The sequence below is a fragment of the Carassius auratus genome, unplaced genomic scaffold (genome assembly GCF_003368295.1).
Source record: "Carassius auratus strain Wakin unplaced genomic scaffold, ASM336829v1 scaf_tig00216569, whole genome shotgun sequence".
NCBI lineage: Eukaryota > Metazoa > Chordata > Actinopteri > Cypriniformes > Cyprinidae > Carassius > Carassius auratus.
The window spans coordinates 308459-329776 of NW_020528637.1; the positions used below are offsets into that span (position 1 = coordinate 308459).

The window sequence follows — 21318 nt, forward strand, 5'->3', positions numbered from 1 at the left end:
TTTCCTCTGAGCATGCAAAGGCCACATCTGTTCATTTATTTCTTGTTCTCTCTGCAGAATTTGGCGTGAATGATCAGTCATAAAATGATATTCTTCTCAGCATGACTCACAGCAAGAGTAAAATCACTTTTAAACATGAATCTTTTGTGATGCATTACAAAAAGTAAAAAAAAGAAAGCACAATCAAAATCAAAGTTTTATAGAAAGAGTAATTTATTTATATCTGCCCATTTCCAAGTGAAAAAACCCCACCCCAAATCATATGGAATGTAAAAAATACATTCCAATTTCTTTTTGAAACCAAAACTTGTGTGCAAGGCAATGGTTCCAAAAAAATGCATATTTAAAGAAATTACTTTCTTGGTTTCATATAATGTTCATGGTATCAAACATCAAAATAACATTTGTTTGGAGATTTTAGAGTCAAGGGAGATATCCAGCGATATGACCAGAAAGAGCAATTAAAATTCTTCCTCTCAAGCAGTAAAAACAAAAACACAAAAAAGGAATTAAATCGTCATGACCTTACAAAGATTTACTGATATGTTTTTATCAAGATACTTTCACAAGCAAACCACATGTTTAAAATAGCATTACATTTAAAAAAAAAATTGCCCTGGACATTTACAATGGGTTTTATTCAAACCCTCACACACATGAAAAATAAAACAATAACAATTCTAATAAACTGAATGTAGCACCAGCACGAAACAAAGAATCTTGTTCTGCTTCTTTCTTTTTTTTCTTATGTGGAAAATACTACTTCAAGGATTTCTTCAATCCTCTTACAAGCTCCAGTGCAGGCATCTTGGCTGTGGCTGTGCTTCTTGTTTTCGGTGCTCTATCCTCTGAGTGTTGTCAGTGGTTAGCTTACAATCTTCATTAATTCCTATGTTTTAACCGCAGCTATGATCCCTTGTTTTACAGGTGCTGTTAAAAACAGACAATGTTAAAGCGATACCTTCTTTATCAATCAATACTTACACTAAAATGACCTTGACATGCTATTTTTTAGAAGTAAACACACCTGCTTTTCCACAAGCCTTCTCACACTCATCTTGTGTATCAAAGCGATTCTGGTTCCCTCCACATCCTCCGTACCAGAAGCGGGTACAGTTTCCACTAAGCGGGTCATAATGCCATTTAAGCACAAATTTAGTACAGGAGCCTTCTTCTTTTGGTAACTTGCAGATATCCACACTGAAGTGCAGGGCAGCTGTTAGAGGGTGTAGCAAGGATGAGAAAAAAAAGACAGTGATTTTAATTGAGTATCTGATTATTTGCAAATATATATACCTGCATACAATTTTTATGGACGGTGGCATTTCATATGTTATGTCAACTGCAAAGTGATTTCTTATAACCACATATTTTCCCCTAAAAATTTCCACAGCTATATAAACCTTTCAGTTCACTTAACACAACATTTACATTAGGATTTAGTTGCAATTATTTCCAGGAATCATTAAAAAGTATTGGTCACTAAGGAAAATAAGTTACATGACTTGCCAAGGTCTTTCACAAGAAAACAGTTCATGATCTGAACATGGGCCATATTGTATGCATTATTATCCATGACAGGATGTTTCTTGTGCAAACCAATTCACATGAATCAGGCATTATTCGAACTGAATAACAACAGAACTGTCTTATACTGTAGATACATACTGCCAAATTGAATTGTTTCATGACAAATTAAACTGAACTGAATAATGACATTATGGTCTTGATACAGCTGCTAGGCCTGTAGCAGGATTTGGATTTGCCTCTTTTGCAAAGTTTGTATCATTGATTCAGTTACTTTCCTGTTTAATATTGTGAAACAGCTTTGAAATCTTTATGTCTATAAACCAATATAAAAATAAAAGGTGACTTGACATTACTGCACGGAATCTAATCTGAATTTTAAATCTATTTCTCCCAGTTAGCATTTTTTTGAATGTGGTCCTGTAATAGAATTGAAACACTTCATGACTGTTGAAAAGGGTTACTAGAAGTTAACCGGTGGACTGACCTGGAGCTGGTGCTGGGGGGAGAACAGCTTTGACATGCTCTTCACTTGCTTTAGGTTCAACCACTGTGGTAGTCAAAAAAAAAAAAGTTTTTTAGGCTAGTAATAGAACAAACATTATATTTGCGTGCTGGAGAGTTAGTATGTCATACATCACTGTACTATTGAGAAAGGCACTGCATTTAGTGTGCTGTAAATGCTTTAGTTTAGCCATCTAATTAATAGCTTTTGTAGCTATAGATTGTTTCAGTTCATCTTGTTTTGGGATTTAAGAAATTGAGTACTGCAACTTGTATACTCATAATTCATAATTTTATGGCTCAATCATGAAGTTTTTGAAATAGAAATAACAGGATAAATCAATCGCTGCAGTGATCAGGTCAAGGGGTCAAATGGCACACATACCTGGCTTCATGCAGCGTTTGAGGCAATCAGCCTCAGTCTCAAACCTATTGTCATTTCCTCCACAACCTCCATACCAGAACTGTGTACAGAATCCATTTTTTCTGTCAAAGTACCACTTAGCTTTGTAATCTTTGCATGGCAGTCCAGTGTCAAAGTCAAGTGAACATGGGTCCATTAGATTGTTAACTGAAACATGCAAACAAATGGACACAAACAAAGAGGGTTTATCATGAAAGAGGAAAGACAAAGTTAGTGTTGTCAGTTAAATGAACATATAGTCAGTAAATATTAGGTGACTGTAGCTCGTTTAGAGGAATTAGCTAATTATTTGAGTGGGTTAGCTGTATTAAAGTCAAGATTATGCAAATCATGTCATCTTCAAGTCAAGCTTGAATTTAAACTTTACTGCTTACACTTTGTTATAGGTTATACCTGCAAAAGGCAAAGTTTGCTATTGACAAAGACATTATTAAGTTTCCTAAATATCTTTGGATAAAATAGGAATCATGTTTCTAAATGCATTCATTAGTATTATCAGCCCCGTCAGTCCAAATAAATGGCCATTGGACCTTGTTTGCAAAAGCACTTTGAAACATTTATATTTTACATCCCTTTTCTGGTTCATTTGATTTATGTGCTATATATCAGCCATCTGCAGGTAATTACTGTGATGTCAGTCTCATTAACTCTGTCTGTGCTGGGACCATTTCACAAATCTCTGCTTCATAACCCATAACAGAGTTTTATGTGAGACAACCATTTTCCCCTTTCATTGTATTGCACTTTGTTAGTGGGTCAAGTCGAACAATGTCTAGTTCAATACAACTAAGGTTAGTTTATTAGTTTTGTAGATGCATTTATGTTAAAAGTCAAACTACCCTGAATTAAATGGGGCTCTCTTTTGCCAGCTAATAAAAACAATGATCTCATTGTTTTGCAATGCCGAAAGCCTCTGTCCAAACATAATTAAGAAATCACTTACAGTGCAGATTCAAAACTCTAAAAAACATCCTTTAACATGCAGTTTTATAAGCTGCTCTGACTTTACAAATGTATATATTTTGTCTTTGAAACAATCAGTGCAAAGAATATTGTATTGTAGTGATTTTTTACTTTTCTAAAACACAGGAAACCTCTAAGAACTTTTTTTTCTTTTATCCCAAAGCACTCACAATGCTGCTTTCTTATATATTATTTAAACAAGTCACAAATAAAATAGTATACTTGTCTGCTCACAAACAGGTAAACAAAAAACTGAACCATGTGCTGTTTGTTTGTGGATTAGAATTGACGAAACATGCAATTTTTAACATGCAAAGATGATTCTGCTGTTAATCCTTAGCATTACTTACTTGTTTCTGGTTTACTTAAGGGTGCAGAGGACACAATCCCCATTGCTTCACTCGGAACCTTCTGTTCTGCCATTTCTGTTCAAAAAGACCAGATCTCGGTTAATTAGATCTCCAAAACTTCATGGCTTTCCGCCAACATTAAGGCTTTCCTACTTGGGAGAATGCACTAAGAATGTGCTCTTGTTTCTCTATATAGGAGTAAAATCATCTTGCTTATAGAGCAAATTCTCTCACTTACTAATTTCTGGTTTACTTAAGGGGACAATTCCTTTCACTTCACTTGGATTAAGAACCTTCTGTTCTGCTGATTCTGTTCAAAAGAAATCTGAGGTTAACTAGATCCTGCAGAAATCATAGTTTTCAGTCATCGTGAATGCTTTCTTATCACACTTCAATTATGTACCGTAAGAGAGCAAGGTCTATTAAAAACATTATTTCCTCTGCTTTGCTCGTTTTGCTAGATTCAGAAAAAAAATCTGGTCACTTACTAATTTCTGGTTTACTTAAGGGTGCAGAGGGTGCATTCCCCATCACCTCACTTAGAGTAAGGACCTTCTGTTCTGCTGATTCTGTTCAAAAGAAATTTGAGGTTAACTGGATCCTGCAGAAATCATAGGTTTTCTGGCAAGATTTAAAACATTCTTATTCTATACTATCTGTATGTAACAATATGGAAGCTAGAGTTATAAAAGAAAAACACATAGCTCTGTTGTACTACAGTATATCAAACGAGCAAAAAAAAAAACAACAAAAAAAAAACAAACCTGATATAATCTGTGAAGTTAATTCTGTCACTTACTTGTTTCTGGTTTACTCAAGGGTGCAGTGGGCACAATCCCCATCACGTCACTTACAGTAAGGACCTTCAGATGTGCTGATTCTGTTGAATATGAAGAATGAATATAAAGGTAACGTCATCCTGCACTGGCCAACATTAAAAGAATGGTTTGTGTAAATTAATAAATAAATAAATACAATTAGGTTATCAATTTACTTTACTGATGCTGACATTTATAAAATTTTAATGACCAGGAAGCATTAAAAATGCGCTTTTTATGAGGACATCCAGTCTGCTTTTTTGCAAAATAAGAACTAGGGCCGGCCAGCTTTATAAAGAAGAAAAAGTAGCCGTCCATATGATTTGCGGTCTACAAGTTGAAGACACCCAAAACCTTTGTAAGAAACAGGTCGTAAATTACTATTCACTGAAAATCTTGTCTTCCAGAACAGGCCACAAACCTCCTTCACTAACCAAATAAGGTTTAAGCCTAGCTCTTCTCCTTTTGTGGAGTTAAGTGCACTGTGTTTCCTGACAAATGCAGATGAGGAACACTCTGCACATCACTAGTTATGTGTTCCACTGAAATACATAAAAATAATACTGTTTCATAATGAAGTAGATAAAAAAAGTTTTTTTTTTTTTTTTTTTTTTTTTTTTTTAGCTGTTCATGTAATGCATTTCTTTTAATTTCATTACTTGTCAATTAATCGATTGATAATTTACTTAAAAAAAACATGAACTTACTTGTGGGAACAATGCCTTTGTAGGTGCTGGCAACATGACCATTGACACTGTGAGTATTGACCACTACATGGTAAGTTTCGGCTGCCTCCAACTCAGAAATGGAGAGATGGCTGCCGGTCACATTTTTCCTCAGCACCAGACTGTGATCCTTCAGGCGAGTCACAGTAACCTCATGGGTGGCCTTCGAATCACCACTCAACCACTGCAGGGAGAATCCGCTGGAGGTGACGTTAACCAGGTGCATTTTCTCCATATCTGTTTCTGGACATCAACATACACACAATGTGACCAGAATTCAACCCCAAACATGTCTCTATAAACAAATACCCACAACCTACGGTGCCTACTGTCAGTACCTTTATGTTTTCTGTCATGAACCTCCTTCTGTCCATGCTGCGTCTGGTGTATCCTGGAAAAGACACCATAGCAACATTCACACAATTTATTAACTCAGTATTAATGTAAATGAAGTTATTAAGCAACTCATAATGTCTGTGAATTGCTTTTGATCTATGCAGAAGCAACATAGAAAGTGGATATATGCTGAGTTTCAGACCATGTTGCTCATAAATATACTCACTCTGTTTTTGGCAAACTGGCTGGGGATTTGTGTGGCTGGTCACTTAGATGCCACTGACACTTCTTAGAGACTTCAGGTGACAAGTAGAAAGCATTTTCAACTATACAGAAAAAAAATGAAACTGTCAACAACAGTTTTTGGTACCTGGTACAAAATGACAGGCTAATACATCAATGGAGATTTTGAGCATGTTAAAACAATTCTCTGACTTACGGCCAAGGTACTTGGGCAACAGTCGGGCAAATGTCTGAATATGATCATCATAGAAGCCTGAAGGTTTATCCACCCTCTTTAAGAACACATCTGAAGGCTCGCTTGCCACTTGGGCCAAGACACGGACATCACCTGGACTAAACCGCTTTCCAACTGCAATCACCACTATGAAGTATCCTTTGCATTTAACTTCAGTGGCAGCCCTTATTATCCTCTCCTCATGCAGTTCAACTGGTCCAGTCACCAACAGAACTATTACCTTCAAATTGCGGGGATGTGGTGCCTTCTCAAACACATGTTCAACAGTGGCTTCAAGAGCATCTGCAAGGGCCCGTCCTCCTTCAAGCTGGTGCACCTTATCCAGTAGAAAGCTTTGAACACTATTTGGTGACTTGTGATCTGTCAAACCAAAGGTCACGCTGATGGGAATGCCACTGCCATTGTGCAAGTATTCATAAGGTGCATGCTGAACAAGTGCTACTCGAGCATGATGGGCAGTGCTGGCTGGCTCAGGGGACATTTCTAGCTGTTCGGTCATTAGAGCCACATATTGCTTTATCTCTGTGAAGACGGAGGGCCAGGTGCTCTCTGAACTATCAAGAAGAAAGACCATGTCGATGTCCAAGTCAGTGGTGGGATCCCTCCGACCCCGGGCTCCAGTTCGTGGGGTATAATCACACATCTGATCCGGGGCACAGAAATCTGGCAAAAAAAATAAAATTAAAATTAAAAAATGAAAGAAAACCGACATTTGAATATTATCTGTTGGTACTCTTTTGCAGTTTTACAAATTGTGGTGGCTTTTCTTGTTTGTTGAACTCTGTTGTGCATGTTAACACAGTTTTACCCAGGCAGATATGGCAGGTCATGATCTTCTTGATGACATTGTTGTATTCAGCACTTCCAAATGAGGGTAAAATGATAATCTGGGCTAAAGCAGTGTTGTTAAGCTGAAACAGAGTAAACGTATCATACTTAATGGTATTCTTTCTTTTATGCCAAATACTTCTAGCTGTGTCAGGTTTTTAATTAATTGACTTCTGATTCACTAAAACACTAATTAAACTTGTCAGAGTTTGTGTAGAGTTACAGATAATTCGTCCTAGTGATTGACATTTCCCCCATTTAAATTCGAACACAGAAAATGTATGTAAGCTTCAAATCGATTTGGAAGTTACCTTAATGAAGGCGTGAAGTTACTTAACACATTATTCAAAATCATATGACCTGAAATTAAGCCCAACTAAGCATTAAGGCATAATACTATACATGCAGTATTGTTGCAGTATGCAGTTACTGCCTCTACCTGCATGGCTCTTGAGAGTTGGCGATCTTCACGGTTAAGAAGGAATACAGAGGAAATTCCTGCATCGTAGAGGCGCAAAGCAGCGGCACTTAATTCTTGATTGGCTTGAACAGCACCGTTGACAAAGAAAACAGCAACCTTCCGCATTAGGAACCCACTGCGAACTCTCTTGAATGTATTCTGGGCAACAAAGTTCATAGCTGTTGCCAAGTTGCGCTGTTTGCGGGTCTGCTGAGTCTGGAGGCCTTGAACTCGCTCAATAAGTGTTCGCTTCTTCTGGGTATCTGCAAAGCGGATCTCAGTGGTCACCTCATTGTTGTAGAGTGCTAGAGCAACACGGGCACCTCGGGGACAGTTGCTCTCAGCAATAGTGATGTCACTGACCAGGCGGAGAACAGTGTCACGCATGTTGTTGAAAGCAGGGCGTGTTACACCATCTGATGCATCCAGGGCAAAGGCCAACTCAGTAGGGTATAAAGGACATTCCTGAGCACCTGAAGAATTAGAAACTCAAGCTAAAGTACAGTTTTATGCAATGAGTGCTTTAAAATGTGACCCCTACAGTACAGTGCAAAAGCAGAAGAGATTGTTAATTTAATCACTTACCATAACAGCAGGCTAAAAGAAGAGAAACAAATAGAGAAATATTTCAAAATTTAAAAGCATAACTATTAGAAGGTATATAAAAGGTATAACTCAAACTATAAGAAAGACAGCATAATTAGACACTGTACAATCACTATACTTACGACAGTTATCCCTAATTTTCTTGACCAGATCACATTGCTGTCAGGACAAAAATATTTGGAATTAATGTTCCAAGCATGAAAGTAGAACAAAACAATAAAGAAACTTATTCAGTGAAAGAAAGGGAAAAGTACATACCACTGGACCAAGTCCTCTGGTTCCTTTTGGACCCTGTTTTTGTCAACAGAAAAAAAAAGACACTTTCTCAAGAGCTGAACACAGCTGGGTAGAACAATCTGGATTTATTCCATGGAGCATTTTTGTGTGCCAAACTAATGCCTGACACTAATTTAAAAAAAAAAAAAAAAAAAAAAAAATTAACAGCTTGAGTAAATCAAAGCTTATGACTTGCAGAGAGAATTGAACACTTTGTAAGAAAGAACATCCAAAGTCATTCCTATTAATATATATATTTTTATTTTTATTTTTTTAAAGCAGTATTATATTAAAGTATGGTGCTTACATGGGGCCCTGGGTATCCAGTATCTCCCTTTTGTCCAGGTCCGCCAGATTCCCCTGAGGTACCCTACACAAACATATTATTAGTGATTATCGGCAGTATGGATGTAAGGATCCACTTATAAATAATTCCATCAACATTACTCACTCTCTGGCCATTGTTTCCTCTAGGTCCAGGTCCTCCCTTTGAACCAGGGTCACCTGCTTCACCCTTTGAATCAATTCAAATTTAACAGTTAGTTAGAATTTAAAGGGTGCACAGTAGTATGAGTAGTATGAGGAGCAGACAACATCAGTAAACTCACCTTTGGACCAGGGAAACCAGGGAATCCTTCATCACCCTAAAATAACATTTAAGAACACTCAGTATAAAATACAAGTTTTTGAGAATATATTAGTATGCAGAGACATAAACTGAACTAGACATCACATGTTTCAGAAATGGAATAATGAACCTCCCAGTAGCTCTGGAGTCTAAGTGTATTTCTGGGGCCTGGAGAAGTTTTGTCATGCCCTGACATTTGTGCTTTTTTCAGTTTCTTATAAATATCTAAATGGGTAAAGTCTAATCTCACTGTAATCAGCACAAACTGGGCTATAATAATATGTGAAATGCATGTATGTACATGATTGTGTTAGTGAAAAACTAAAAATGCTAAAACACTTGAATAAGGCAATAAAACACATAAAGAACAATGGTTCCCAGGATTTTTGAGAACTGGAGCTTGTAGCCTAGAATTTTTCTTTCTAAATTATGTGAAAATTATCTTGTTTACTCACTCACAGAAAACAATATATTGATTTAAATTTCTAAGACCCTTTTGTTGGTAAAAGTCATATGCGAGTAGGCATCTGATGGTGAAAAGGTGACTCATGACTATCATTGTGATTTACACCTGAGAAGACAAAGGCCTGCATAATGAGCTGCACAGCTGATTATTACGCTTTCCATTGCTCAGTTTATCTGCAGTCCTCATGCCTCCCTTCAGCAGCATATTCAAATATGCCAGCAGGGACCCTGGGCAGGTCTTCATAATGTTTTAAGTTATTGTAACTGTGACTTTAATTGCCTACTGCAAGTAAACTCTGGGATGTTCCACAGGTGCATGTGCAACAATTCTATACAATTCATTGTAAAAGCACACACGCAGACACACGCACACCAACACACCAACACACACACAAAAAAAACACTTTTAAGTCCTTTCACACACACACACACACACACATACACACACCTTTCGTCCTTTCGGACCAGGTATACCAAAACCATCTCGTCCATCTTCACCCTGTATGCACAGGAAACAGGAATACACTTAGTTTGATCTAGGCTAAACTGCTGTCATACAGTCGATTGATCAGACAGATCAATTATCAATATGCTGTATGTTTTAATAAGGAAGCAATGTTTATAATTATTAAATCTATTAGTGAATGTTTTATATAATTACACTGATTGTTATTAACATTTGTTACAATGTATGAAATGTATTTGGTATGACTGGTGCAGACTGTGACATCTCACTTACAGGCTCCCCACGGGGTCCCAGGGGTCCAACGACACCCTTAGGTCCTGGCTCCCCTGGTTCACCCTTTAGAGTGAATAAGAAAAAAGTGAATCAGAATTGTATCAATAATATTGTATGAAAGGTGCAATGATCATACATTAAGAAGCTGAAAGAGCACCCTAATTCTCACACTAATGCACTGAAACAAAAATGTGAGTTAATTTCCTCTTCTCAAACTGTACAAATACAAACTTTCCAGAAGCGTTGCTTTCAGTTGACACTGAGATGTTTCCTTTAAAAAACAAGCTTGCCAATTTCAACTGGAACATGAGAGTGCAACTGCCTTGCAATTAATTGATAAATGTTGTTAAAGGTAACCAGTACCTTCCGGCCAATGGCACCTCTTCTACCCTTTTCTCCAGCAGGTCCTGGCAGTCCTCCTGGCCCCTAAATATATATATATATATATTGTTTCTTTTAATAAGTAATAAACCCACATTTGTATTTTTTTGTTTGTGTTTGTGGCATAAAACATTCACACAAATGGTAATTATTATTGATACCATCATCCCTTGAGAAGTATTGAAAACAAGAAAAGAACTTCTCTTACCCTTGGACCAGGGTTTCCATCCTCTCCTCTTAAACCAGGTGCTCCAATTGGTCCAGCGGGACCCTGAATCAAGCACATATATGCAATAGTTATATTACATAAAAATATATAGTCTCTTTGATAATAAAAATGTAACATATGTACAGCCGATAAATTTACCCGAGATCCTCCAATTCCTGTCTCTCCTGGTAAACCATCACTCCCTGGCCTTCCAGGAGCACCCTAAAATGCAACAGGATCTTTGATAAATAATAATAATAATAAATATAAATATAAATATAAATATAATAATCTTAATGGAACATGATCTTCTGAAATGTATTGAATATCTACTAATGTAATTAGTTTTAACATATTTACAGTATGAAATTTACAAAATATCTTAATGGAACATGATCTTCATTTAATATCCTAATGGTTCTTGCCATAAAATAAAATAAAAACAAAAATTTTTACCTGTACAATGTATTGTTGGCTATACCTACAAATATGCCACAGCGATTTAAGACTGTGGTCCAGGGTCACATATGTGTACTCACCGCTTGACCAGGAGACCCCCTTCTACCATCAGGGCCCTTTTTCAAAAGAGAAGGTGGTGAATAAGATTATGAACCGAACAATCTGTCATTCAACATTTCATGGATATTCCATATAATATTATTTGAAATGTATTGCCATAGACAACATGAAGCTATATATTAACTGTTAAAGCTAATATATAAATTGATTCTTATCTCATAACACTTTTCTTTTAACTCTTAGATTCTAAACATTTGATTGAGCTGTTTGGGGTTTTTAAAAGATTATTTATGAACTGACTGCAAGGATTTTAGCCCAATTAGCACTGCTGGGTAAGTTAGAAAAGACATCCTCTTTGGTCGAGGAAGCATACCCGTCTGCCTGCTTCACCAGGTCCTCCTTTATTTCCGTCCACTCCTGGCTCTCCCTAAAGAAAAAAATTCAGTGAACTTCAAAAATGCAATTACTGTTGTGGATTTTATTAACATAGACACAAATACACATTTAGGACACACTAACAAAATGTGCAAGAATTACTACTATACGTAAAGCGTTTAAAAAACGTTTTAAAGTTTGACTATGACCAGAGACTAAAATTACATGTAATGAGAAATAGTTTAATCAAATGAAACATAATTAATGAAACAACTTCTATGATTTTTTATGAGATTATAGTGCAGAACTATAAAAGAAGCTTCATATGAAGCTTAGTAAGTTACAATATTGATGTGTGAATGTGCTACAGTCCTGACCAGACAAATAAATGGAAGAATCTACCGAAATGACAAACAGTATGAACTATGGTAAAATAAAAAAATAAAAAAATAAATAAAAAAAAATAAAAAAATAAAATAAAATAAAATAAAATAATGGACCATACCGGTGGGCCAGCATCGCCTGGGTCACCTTTTGGTCCCCTCTCGTTATTGTCTCTTCCTGGGATGCCCTAAAACAACAAAAACAGCATCAACCTTACTTATTGAGGGAAGAAATACTCATTCTAAATTAAGTCAAATCCTTGAGTAAATAAGAGAGCAGACATATATGAGTATGTATAAAATACATACGGGATCACCACGGATTCCAGTCTGACCAACATCTCCTGCCTGGCCTTTGGCCCCTTTAGGTCCCTAGAAACATACCAACAATATCAGAATAACTATATTTATTTTCAATATATTCCTCATGACCCTACCCTCCACTATATTCTAAATGACTTACCCTTTCGCCAGGGTTTCCTCTGTCTCCTGGAGGGCCAGCAACGCCAATTGTTCCCTGAAAGACAACAACAGATTTTAAATGGCATACACAAAGACTTAAACAAACTATTGTATAACTGATCACTAGCAACAAAATCCCAAATAGCTGACCTCCTCTCCATTGATTCCATCTAAACCAATCTCTCCAATTTCACCCTAAAACAAAACAAATGCTATCAATTAAACATACTCTTATCTTCATTTTAATCATGATAATACAGTATATTATCAATTTACTATGACATGATAACAAAACTGTTTCATCTATGTGAGTTCTTACCTTTTCACCATTGTATCCTCGAGATCCCTAAATAAAAGTAAAACAAATACATTAGATTGGTTACATAATATTTTAACCATAATGTGCCGCCTTAAATGAAATTTAGTTCAACTTACTTTAACACCTCTTTGACCTGGACATCCTTGGAATCCTTGAGTTCCATTTACACCAGGTGGACCTCTCTCTCCCTGAGAAAATATGGATTATCGCAATCATGAGAAACAATATGCCACTTACACAAATGTTGCATTTTGTCAAAATGTTGCCATCAAACTAAAATCTGATTTAATGACAACAGAAAAGTTTTGGTTGTTCATGATGAATTCTTTTTTTGATGATCGACATGGGGTAGGGAGATAAATTTATTGTATTTGTGAGCAAAAACATTAAAATAAATAGAAAAGAAACTCCAGTGCTGTGGTTTAAATGAATAAATCAACACATTTTATTATGTAACATGCTTTCTGTAACACATTACCGTAACAATGGTAAAGATATGTTAATGTATGTGCAAAGATCTTTCCATTTATTAGTGCATGCTGTAAAATCTATAACTTTATGTGTAGTGAAAAACTGGGCAATTACAAACTATTGAGAAGGTAGATGTTAAATCACAGATAAATGTGAGTGAAAAAAAAGCCTTTTAAATCTTTATATATATATTCATAGTAGATAATTAATATATGCTTACCGGACCACCTTCATAACCAGGATGTCCTCTCAAGCCTTGACCACCAGATTGACCCTATAGGCAATCAAACATTGATATGAGCAATTGCTGAATCATTTCAGATTTTTTTTTTTTTTGTGGTTATTTTTTTATCTGTGTTGTAGTATAAAATGTTGTTTTTCAAAAAATGAACTTGACCTTTGGTCCAGGAACACCAACAGCTCCTCTGTCCCCTCTCTGGCCATTACACTTGCATGGAACAGAACAGCATTCCCGCTCAGCAATGTTATCCTTAAAAAGAGACAACCAAAATAATATTAGACAAACATATTCGACTGTCTTTGTCATTTTAGAAGGTCATCCCTTAGTGAGCTTATCTGACTGGGCAATTAACAATTAGGACAGTTCTCACCAGTTCTTCCAGAAGTTCATAATCCAAGTCTATGAGGTTGACACGCAGAGGTCGTGTGTACCTAAAGCCACGGCCAAATTCCAAGAGAACTGCATCCTCAAATTGTGGCACTCTCTCCAGTGCAACAAGAATGAAACTACTGACACCTTAAGAAGGAATATTTTTTTTTTATGTTTATGGTAACATATTATGAGATGTCTAAATCATCATCAACAACAAATATAAGTATTGGTGATTATAGAAATAAAGAAAATGAACAGACAGCCTATCAATATTTCAGTGTAAAGTAATGAAATTCTGTAATTTTCATATACATATATATACATATATACATATATATATATATATATATATATATATATATATATATATATATATATATATATATATATATATATATATATATATATATATAAAATCATGATTACTCTTACCAGCTGAACGCATCAGCTCAACTCTCTCTTTCAGGATGTTGTACTGGGCATCCAATCCATCAGTTAAGTGGATCACAACCTTCATGGGTGTAAAACAGCGATTAATAAAAAAATTTGTACAAATAATTGTTTATAAATATACAGAGATATTCAGTACTGTACATACAGTATGGTTAGATAAATTTGCCCTGAATAAAATGATTTACCTTGACACTATCTGAAGGCTGACTCTTGAATCTATCAGTATAAGCTTTGATTGTGGCAGCATTTAGAACAAAAGGTCCACGATTTCGGAGGGCCTTGAAGGGCTCAATAAGCTCCTTGTATCTGTTGGTGAAGTCCAATTGAACAGGTTCAGAGGCAGAGTCCATTGCTAGCATGCCCACTTGTATTGAGGGAACCTGGCCAGAGGTACAGCTGATGGGCTGCATCTGGGTAATGCGTTGGAGAATAGTTTCCACCTTCATCTCTAATGTTTTCTGAGCAGCAAATATGTTCTGTGCACCCACATCAAACCCCACAAGAACATTCAACTTGCATTCTGCCAGAAACAGAATTACGAATTAATACAAATTGAGAGTAAACCTCTGTTTAGAACACTTAAAATGTACTTTCACTTTATAAATAACCTTAAAAACCAAACCTTTTGTGGGAGCCCGAGTTTCTCCAGTGCACAGTCCTATTCCATTCACCTCATCATCCAGTGTTTGCAAAATCTGCTCATTCAGTTCAGAGAGCTCTTGGAAGGTGCTGGCTCGGGCCACTGTAGTAGTTTCACTGCCCAAATTATTGAGCTCATCCTCAATATCACCCACCCCAACAGCATAGATTCGCACACCACTTTCTTTGAGAGCTTGTGCCGCTGACTTGCTGTCATCCCTTGACCGTCCACCAGTGACTACCATCAGGATCTGTGGAATTCCTGCATCCTTCCGACTGCCTCTTTCTTTGACAAATTGTGTTTTCTGAACATGGCGAATGGCATTGCCTGTTTTAATTTCCCGACCTCCCTTGTACTCGGCTCGAGTTATGGCATTAATAATATCATCCTTATTTTTGTAAGTATTGAGGTAGAATACGTCAGTCACATCTGTAGCATAATGTGCTAGACCAATCTGAAGACTGTCTCTCTCAGTGAAGAAAAGGTCAATTAAATTAATAATGAATTCTTTGACCTCTTTAAAATTTTCCCTGCCAAGATTGATTGAGCCATCAAACAAAAACACAATGTCAGCAGTCTTGGCCTTTGGGTCATCAGGATCTAGGGGAAATCAGAGAAAATAAAACAGGCTGAATAAATGAACACACAAACATTTATGGCCTTTTACTACATACCCATCATGTAAAGAATGTCTAACATAACAATGACACTAAAGCTCTACCTACCTGGCTCTTTGGTCACCTTTATAATTGTTCCATTAAGTCTGGCTATAAACTCGCTCTGTATGTTTGAAAGATTTGGGAAAGCAGGCACCTGCAGGACATCATCAGCAGAGGTAGTAATCTGTGCCAGCTGTCTTGGGTCTGCATTTCCTGCACCAATTCCTATACAATTGACATCATTTTCTTTGAGAAGTGGGCCAAAAGTAGATACATCGGAGGTTGATCTTCCACCAGTTAGCACAACTAAATGCTGGGAAGCCTGTGATAGACGTACCCCAGCAGATGCCTGGAGCTCGTTTTGAATCACATAATCTATCGCTTCAGCTAGATTAGCACCACGTCCACCCATATGACGCAATCTCTTAATTGCAGAGATGACAGATTGCTTGTTGTCATGAGAGTTCAAAGAGAATTCAGTTTTAGACCTTTCACCATACTGCACAAGAGCCACACGGACTTGGTCAGGTCGTACATCAAGCTGATCAACCACTTTCAAGATAAAGTCACGAATGTGAGCAACACCGTTTTGTCCAACACTATCAGAGCCATCAATGAGGAAGATGATGTCCTTTCTTCCAAGACTGAGTGGGACTGATAGGAAACAAAAATTAATACATTTACTTATACATTTCTGCATGATCTATTATGGATTAACTTGGAATAATGGTTTTAATAAAATCTGAAAAAGTGGTATACCTCTAGGCGTAGGGGGGGTCGAAATTTGATCACTGGTCATTGTACTGACTCTGGTGAAAAGCTGTTGCTCCACTGTTTTAAGTTTCTGGAAGTCTGCAATGGTGAATGCTAGTTCTGGACTAAAGGAAATTAATTTGAGCTCCTCTTCATCAGCATTATGAGCTCCAACTGCTAAGGGGGCGATGCGGCTTGACTTCAGTAGGTTAGCAGGGCCAGAGACATCATCATTTGACTTTCCTCCGGTTACCAAGATGAGAAACTGGGGCACACCCTCTTCTACACGGCTTCCAGCTGATCTTTGATAGATCTGCTTTGACACGTATTCCAGAGCTTGGCCAGTGTTAAGCTGATTGCCACCTTTGCTTCTCATTCTTCGTATTGCCTGGCGAACTTCCTCCTTGGACGAGTGCTCATTGAGAAGAAACTCCAGTTTGGGATCATCACTGTACTGCACAACTGAGACTCTCACATTGTCGAGACCCACATCTAACTTCTCCACCACTCGCTGAACCATATCTCTTATGGCAGGGAACTCACTCCGCATCTTTGTTGTGCCATCAATAAGGAAAACAACATCCCTTTTATCTCCTCCACGAGGTACTGGTCCTGGAATTACAGTCTCTATATTTTGAAATAAAGAGATGAAAATTGTACATAAAAAATAAATAGATCTTAATACACAAATGTACCTAAATGCAAATTATACACTAAATTTTCAATTCTTTCATTTTAAGTTCTAAAAAATGGCAGGCAAACAATATTCAAAGTAAAGGACTTAAAAAGGACTTTACTGAACACCTGAAAATTTTTGCTGATTTGAACTGTTTCACACTTGATAAAATGTTGTAAGCAATTGTTCGATTAATATTCCATGTATGTTGTAAATTTAAATGTAAATATGCGTTAGACTGTTATCTTTGTCCAGTTATTTTATTGCAATGTTAAGAACTTTAACTGTTTGTGCTATTATAATTGATGTGAGCCTTTGACCATTGTAGAAGGTCTGTCTGTCTCAATGTGTCACACCATGAGTGCTGTGTTTTGCTGCGGTGTCAAGAATGCCTTAAAAACAAAAGCCGATGGAGAAGCTGAACATACTTAATGTTGTCTTTTTGGCCACAGTCCATTACATTTACATTTAGTAATTTTGCAGATGCTTTCATCCAAAGCGACTAACACTTGTCACTACATGTGTATACATAAATTATTCTTCTTAAAGAGGCAAACAGACACAGGAAGTGCTCATAATACCAACTGCATACAGCACACAACAGTGGAAAGCACTTTCTTGATCTAGTAATTTATAATCTGATCAGCAGGCTTTATGCAGCAACAAGAATATGGCCACATTTTTCTTATGCAAAAATTTTAGCCAATCATAACAGTGAAAGTTGAAGTCTTAAAAGGCAGCAGCAAAACTGAGCATTTTATTCATATGGTTAGAGACAGGGTGGAAAATGGTCATGTATTACCAATAGATGACTGCAGTGCATCAACACATTTAAGGAATATAATAAAATGTGTCATGAAAACTTTCAAACCTTCACAGGTGTATTTTTTATGCCTTTCCTGTTGAAAAGACTAATAAAGCTGGTGATATTCATTTTGCATTTTAGATGCTGTTCCCAGCATAGAATGCTAGTGTTTCTAGCAAACATCTTAACTAGGTTAACAACAGCAAGACTTCCTTGGTCAACCAGCAATAAGTGTTAGACCATACTGGATAACCATTTTCTCAAACTTAAAATTTAAAAGAGAACTAAGTTTAACCACCAGCTTTACCAGATATAAAAAAAAAATCAGATGTAATGGAAATTAATTCTGGTCTATGCTGGCCTTTTCAGCAGCATTACCACTTCAACAAGAAACCCAATTGTGAAATGATTACAGTTACCTGGAGGGTATACAGGACGTAATTTGGATAACTCCTCACTAGATAGCTCTGTCAGAGTGGTGATGAGTGTGTCCTGAATTGTATATAGTCCAGGCAAGTCATCAACTGTGTAGGCAAATCTGGGGACATAGGATGTCACCTGCAATTCCTGAGTGTCCACATCTCTTGTTCCTATGCTAAAAGGGACGACTCCTGACTGTTTCAGTGCAGTTGCAGAAGGTCTTATATTGTCTGAAGCTTTTCCTCCTGAAATCACAACAACAAATTGTGGAACTCCCTCCTGTTTCCTTCCACCATGTCCAGAAGCCAGGACGTCACGACTAACAAATTCAATGGCCAGACCAAGGTTACGCTGTCTCCCGCCTCGTTGTCGAAGTTCCTTAATGCCGTTTAGGACACCTTCTTTGGACCTGTGTGAGTTGAGGTATATGTCTGCATACGGTAAATCTCCATACTGCACCACGCCTACTCGGATCTTGTTCTCGCCAACATTGAGGTTCTCCACAACTCTGCGCACAAACTCCTGTATAATTGGGAACTCTCTGCCAACACCTTCAGAGCCATCAATCACAAAGATGATGTCCTTCTTAGGTCCTTGGGACTCGGCTAAAAAAAAAAAAAAAAAAAATTCAGATTTATTATCAAATGTTGCTGACTAGATGACGGACAGTCTGTATACACACCCAACAGCAACATGAATACAATTACATAAACTGTACAATCCTTTGTTCCCGATCAATAAAAATACCTAATTTTCACCTTTTTTTAGATTTGGCGGCATTCACTACACAGAGCCAAAGTTCAGTGACAAGTGAGGCGACAGTGGAATAGCGTCTGGGCATGCAGGGCATGCAGATGCATTTGGCCCCAGGCAGTTTGGGGGCCTGCTGAGCCCAGGGGCCTAGCACTTGTCCTACAGCTTATCAGAATTTTCTCCCTGAGTCCGACTGGAGCCTGTGTCTTTTTTTCTCTTTCTACCCCATAAACAGCTGCTGTTGCAGCCATTACAATACATTCAAAAAAAAAAGGTGCCTCACGATGCCATAGAAGAACCTTTTTTTCCCTAAATGGTTCCATAAAGAACCTTTAATATCTGAAGAACCTTTCTGTTCCACAAAATGGTCATTGTGGCAAGAGAAGGTAATTCAGATTTAAAAAAAAAAGTAAGAAACAGATGGTTCTTTAAATTGTTCTTTGTGGAACTAGAAATGGTTCTTCTATGGCATCGCTTGAAAAATCTTTTGAAGCACCTTTATTTTTAAGAGTGTATTTCAATTTAGTTTTTTTTAATGGCAAAGTGGTAATATTTCTTTTAGTTTCTTCTAAGTTAATTTAGAAATATGTTTGGAACATTTTATGTTTGTTAAAAAAAAAAAAAAAAAAAAAAAAACAGATAAATGTGCACTATTACGTGCATATCTGATAGTTTGTGCCGAAAGTGGAAGCCAGCGCAATCTCAAAAAAGAAAAAGAAAAACAGGATGCGCATTTTGCATCTCTGACTTGAGCGGGAGGGCTTCACAAAAATTTACCTAAACTCAGCAAATACCTGCCTCATAGACATAAACATTTCTACAAAAAGCTTTGAATTACTAATTTAAAACTAAATAATTAAAATCAAAAACAAAAACTCATTCATAATGTTATCTGTAAAGAAGCATTTCTCTCTAAAGGCGCATCCAATTGAGAAGATGGCGAGTCAGGATTGTCAAATTCATTTTTGTGAATCGGACTCAAAAAAAAAAAACTAGTTTATTAACAAATAATTCAAATATCCCCTCACTACTTTTTTTTTTTTTTTTTTTTTACTTTTTTTGTTGTTGTTGTTTTGTTTGTATGTTTTTTTTGTTTTGGTGTTTTTGCCCGCTGTGCCAAAAGTGTGTGCATTCAGTAAAACTATAGCCTTTGACATTGTGACATCTTGAAAAATAACGAAATAAGATTAACATCATAATATTTTAGAAATATAGTATTAAATTATGATATGATATGCTATCTGCAACTAGACGGATGTACTGTTACTTCCTCTACAGTCAGAAATCTGGGTGTTATATTAGACAGCAATTTGTCTTTTGAAAATCATATTTCCAATGTTACAAAAACTGCATTCTTCCATCTTAGAAACATTGCCAAGCTACGAAACATGTTATCTGTTTCTGATGCAGAAAAGCTAGTTCATGCATTTATGACCTCTAGACTGGACTATTGTAATGCACTTCTAGGTGGTTGTCCTGCTTCGTCAATGAACAAGCTACAGGTAGTCCAAAATGCAGCAGCTAGAGTCCTTACGAGGTCAAGAAAATATGATCATATTACTCCAATTTTACAGTCTCTGCACTGGCTACCTATTAAGTTCCGTATCAGTTACAAATTATCATTACTTACCTATAAGGCCCTAAATGGTTTAGCTCCTGCATACCTAACTAGCCTTCTACCACGCTACAACCCATCATGCACCCTAAGGTCACAAAACGCTGGACTTTTGGTAGTTCCTAGGATAGCAAAGTCCACTAAAGGAGGTATAGCTTTCTCACACTTGGCTCCCAAACTCTGGAATAGCCTTCCTGATAATGTTCGGGGTTCAGACACACTCTCTCTGTTTAAATCTAGATTAAAAACGCATCTCTTTCTCCAAGCATTCAAATAATGTATCTTTTAAATTGTGAGTGTAGTTGCATCTGATCAAAGGTGCATTTTTATTCATTAGCTTGGGTTAAACTAATTTTACTTTGTTGGATCAGCAGCTATGCTAATGATGTCTCTATTTTGTTTCTATGTTTCGCCACTAGGATTTACACAAGCTCCAGTCTGGATCCAGAACACCTGAGAAGAGATGATGCTGACCCTCAGAGGACCTCATATGATGCTAACCCTGAATCAACAAACAGAACTAACAATTATTGCTAAATGTGTGACTGCATCATATAATAACTTAATTAATAATATTGATAGTTCATCGTCTAGCTGACTACGTCTTGTATTATTATTATTATTTTTATTTTTTCTAAAATCCTGTCAAATGTGCACAAACTACTAGCTACTAATAAATATTGTAG

At 36.7% G+C, this 21318-nt stretch overlaps 1 protein-coding gene across 1 annotated transcript in view; it reads right to left on the reverse strand.

Moving 5' to 3' along the window:
• Nucleotides 1-279: 279 nt before the first annotated feature.
• The window catches only part of LOC113098482 (collagen alpha-3(VI) chain-like), a gene marked incomplete at its 5' end in the record, with an annotated part of 28396 nt that continues 7357 nt past the window's right edge, over nt 280-21318 (reverse strand). The window contains 41 exon segments of the mRNA XM_026263590.1: nt 280-930; nt 1028-1216; nt 2015-2077; nt 3769-3843; nt 4007-4078; nt 4257-4337; nt 4568-4648; nt 5294-5554; nt 5650-5702; nt 5874-5973; nt 6087-6788; nt 6934-7036; nt 7393-7886; nt 7999-8010; nt 8142-8178; nt 8278-8310; nt 8603-8665; nt 8747-8809; nt 8904-8939; nt 9837-9887; nt 10128-10190; nt 10491-10553; nt 10717-10779; nt 10876-10938; nt 11256-11291; nt 11609-11662; nt 12116-12181; nt 12303-12365; nt 12457-12510; nt 12606-12650; nt 12775-12801; nt 12891-12962; nt 13466-13519; nt 13643-13735; nt 13857-14002; nt 14291-14369; nt 14497-14831; nt 14934-15551; nt 15677-16264; nt 16370-16990; nt 18264-18869. Of these exon segments, the coding sequence (XP_026119375.1) occupies nt 890-930; nt 1028-1216; nt 2015-2077; nt 3769-3843; nt 4007-4078; nt 4257-4337; nt 4568-4648; nt 5294-5554; nt 5650-5702; nt 5874-5973; nt 6087-6788; nt 6934-7036; nt 7393-7886; nt 7999-8010; nt 8142-8178; nt 8278-8310; nt 8603-8665; nt 8747-8809; nt 8904-8939; nt 9837-9887; nt 10128-10190; nt 10491-10553; nt 10717-10779; nt 10876-10938; nt 11256-11291; nt 11609-11662; nt 12116-12181; nt 12303-12365; nt 12457-12510; nt 12606-12650; nt 12775-12801; nt 12891-12962; nt 13466-13519; nt 13643-13735; nt 13857-14002; nt 14291-14369; nt 14497-14831; nt 14934-15551; nt 15677-16264; nt 16370-16990; nt 18264-18869 (6419 nt within the window).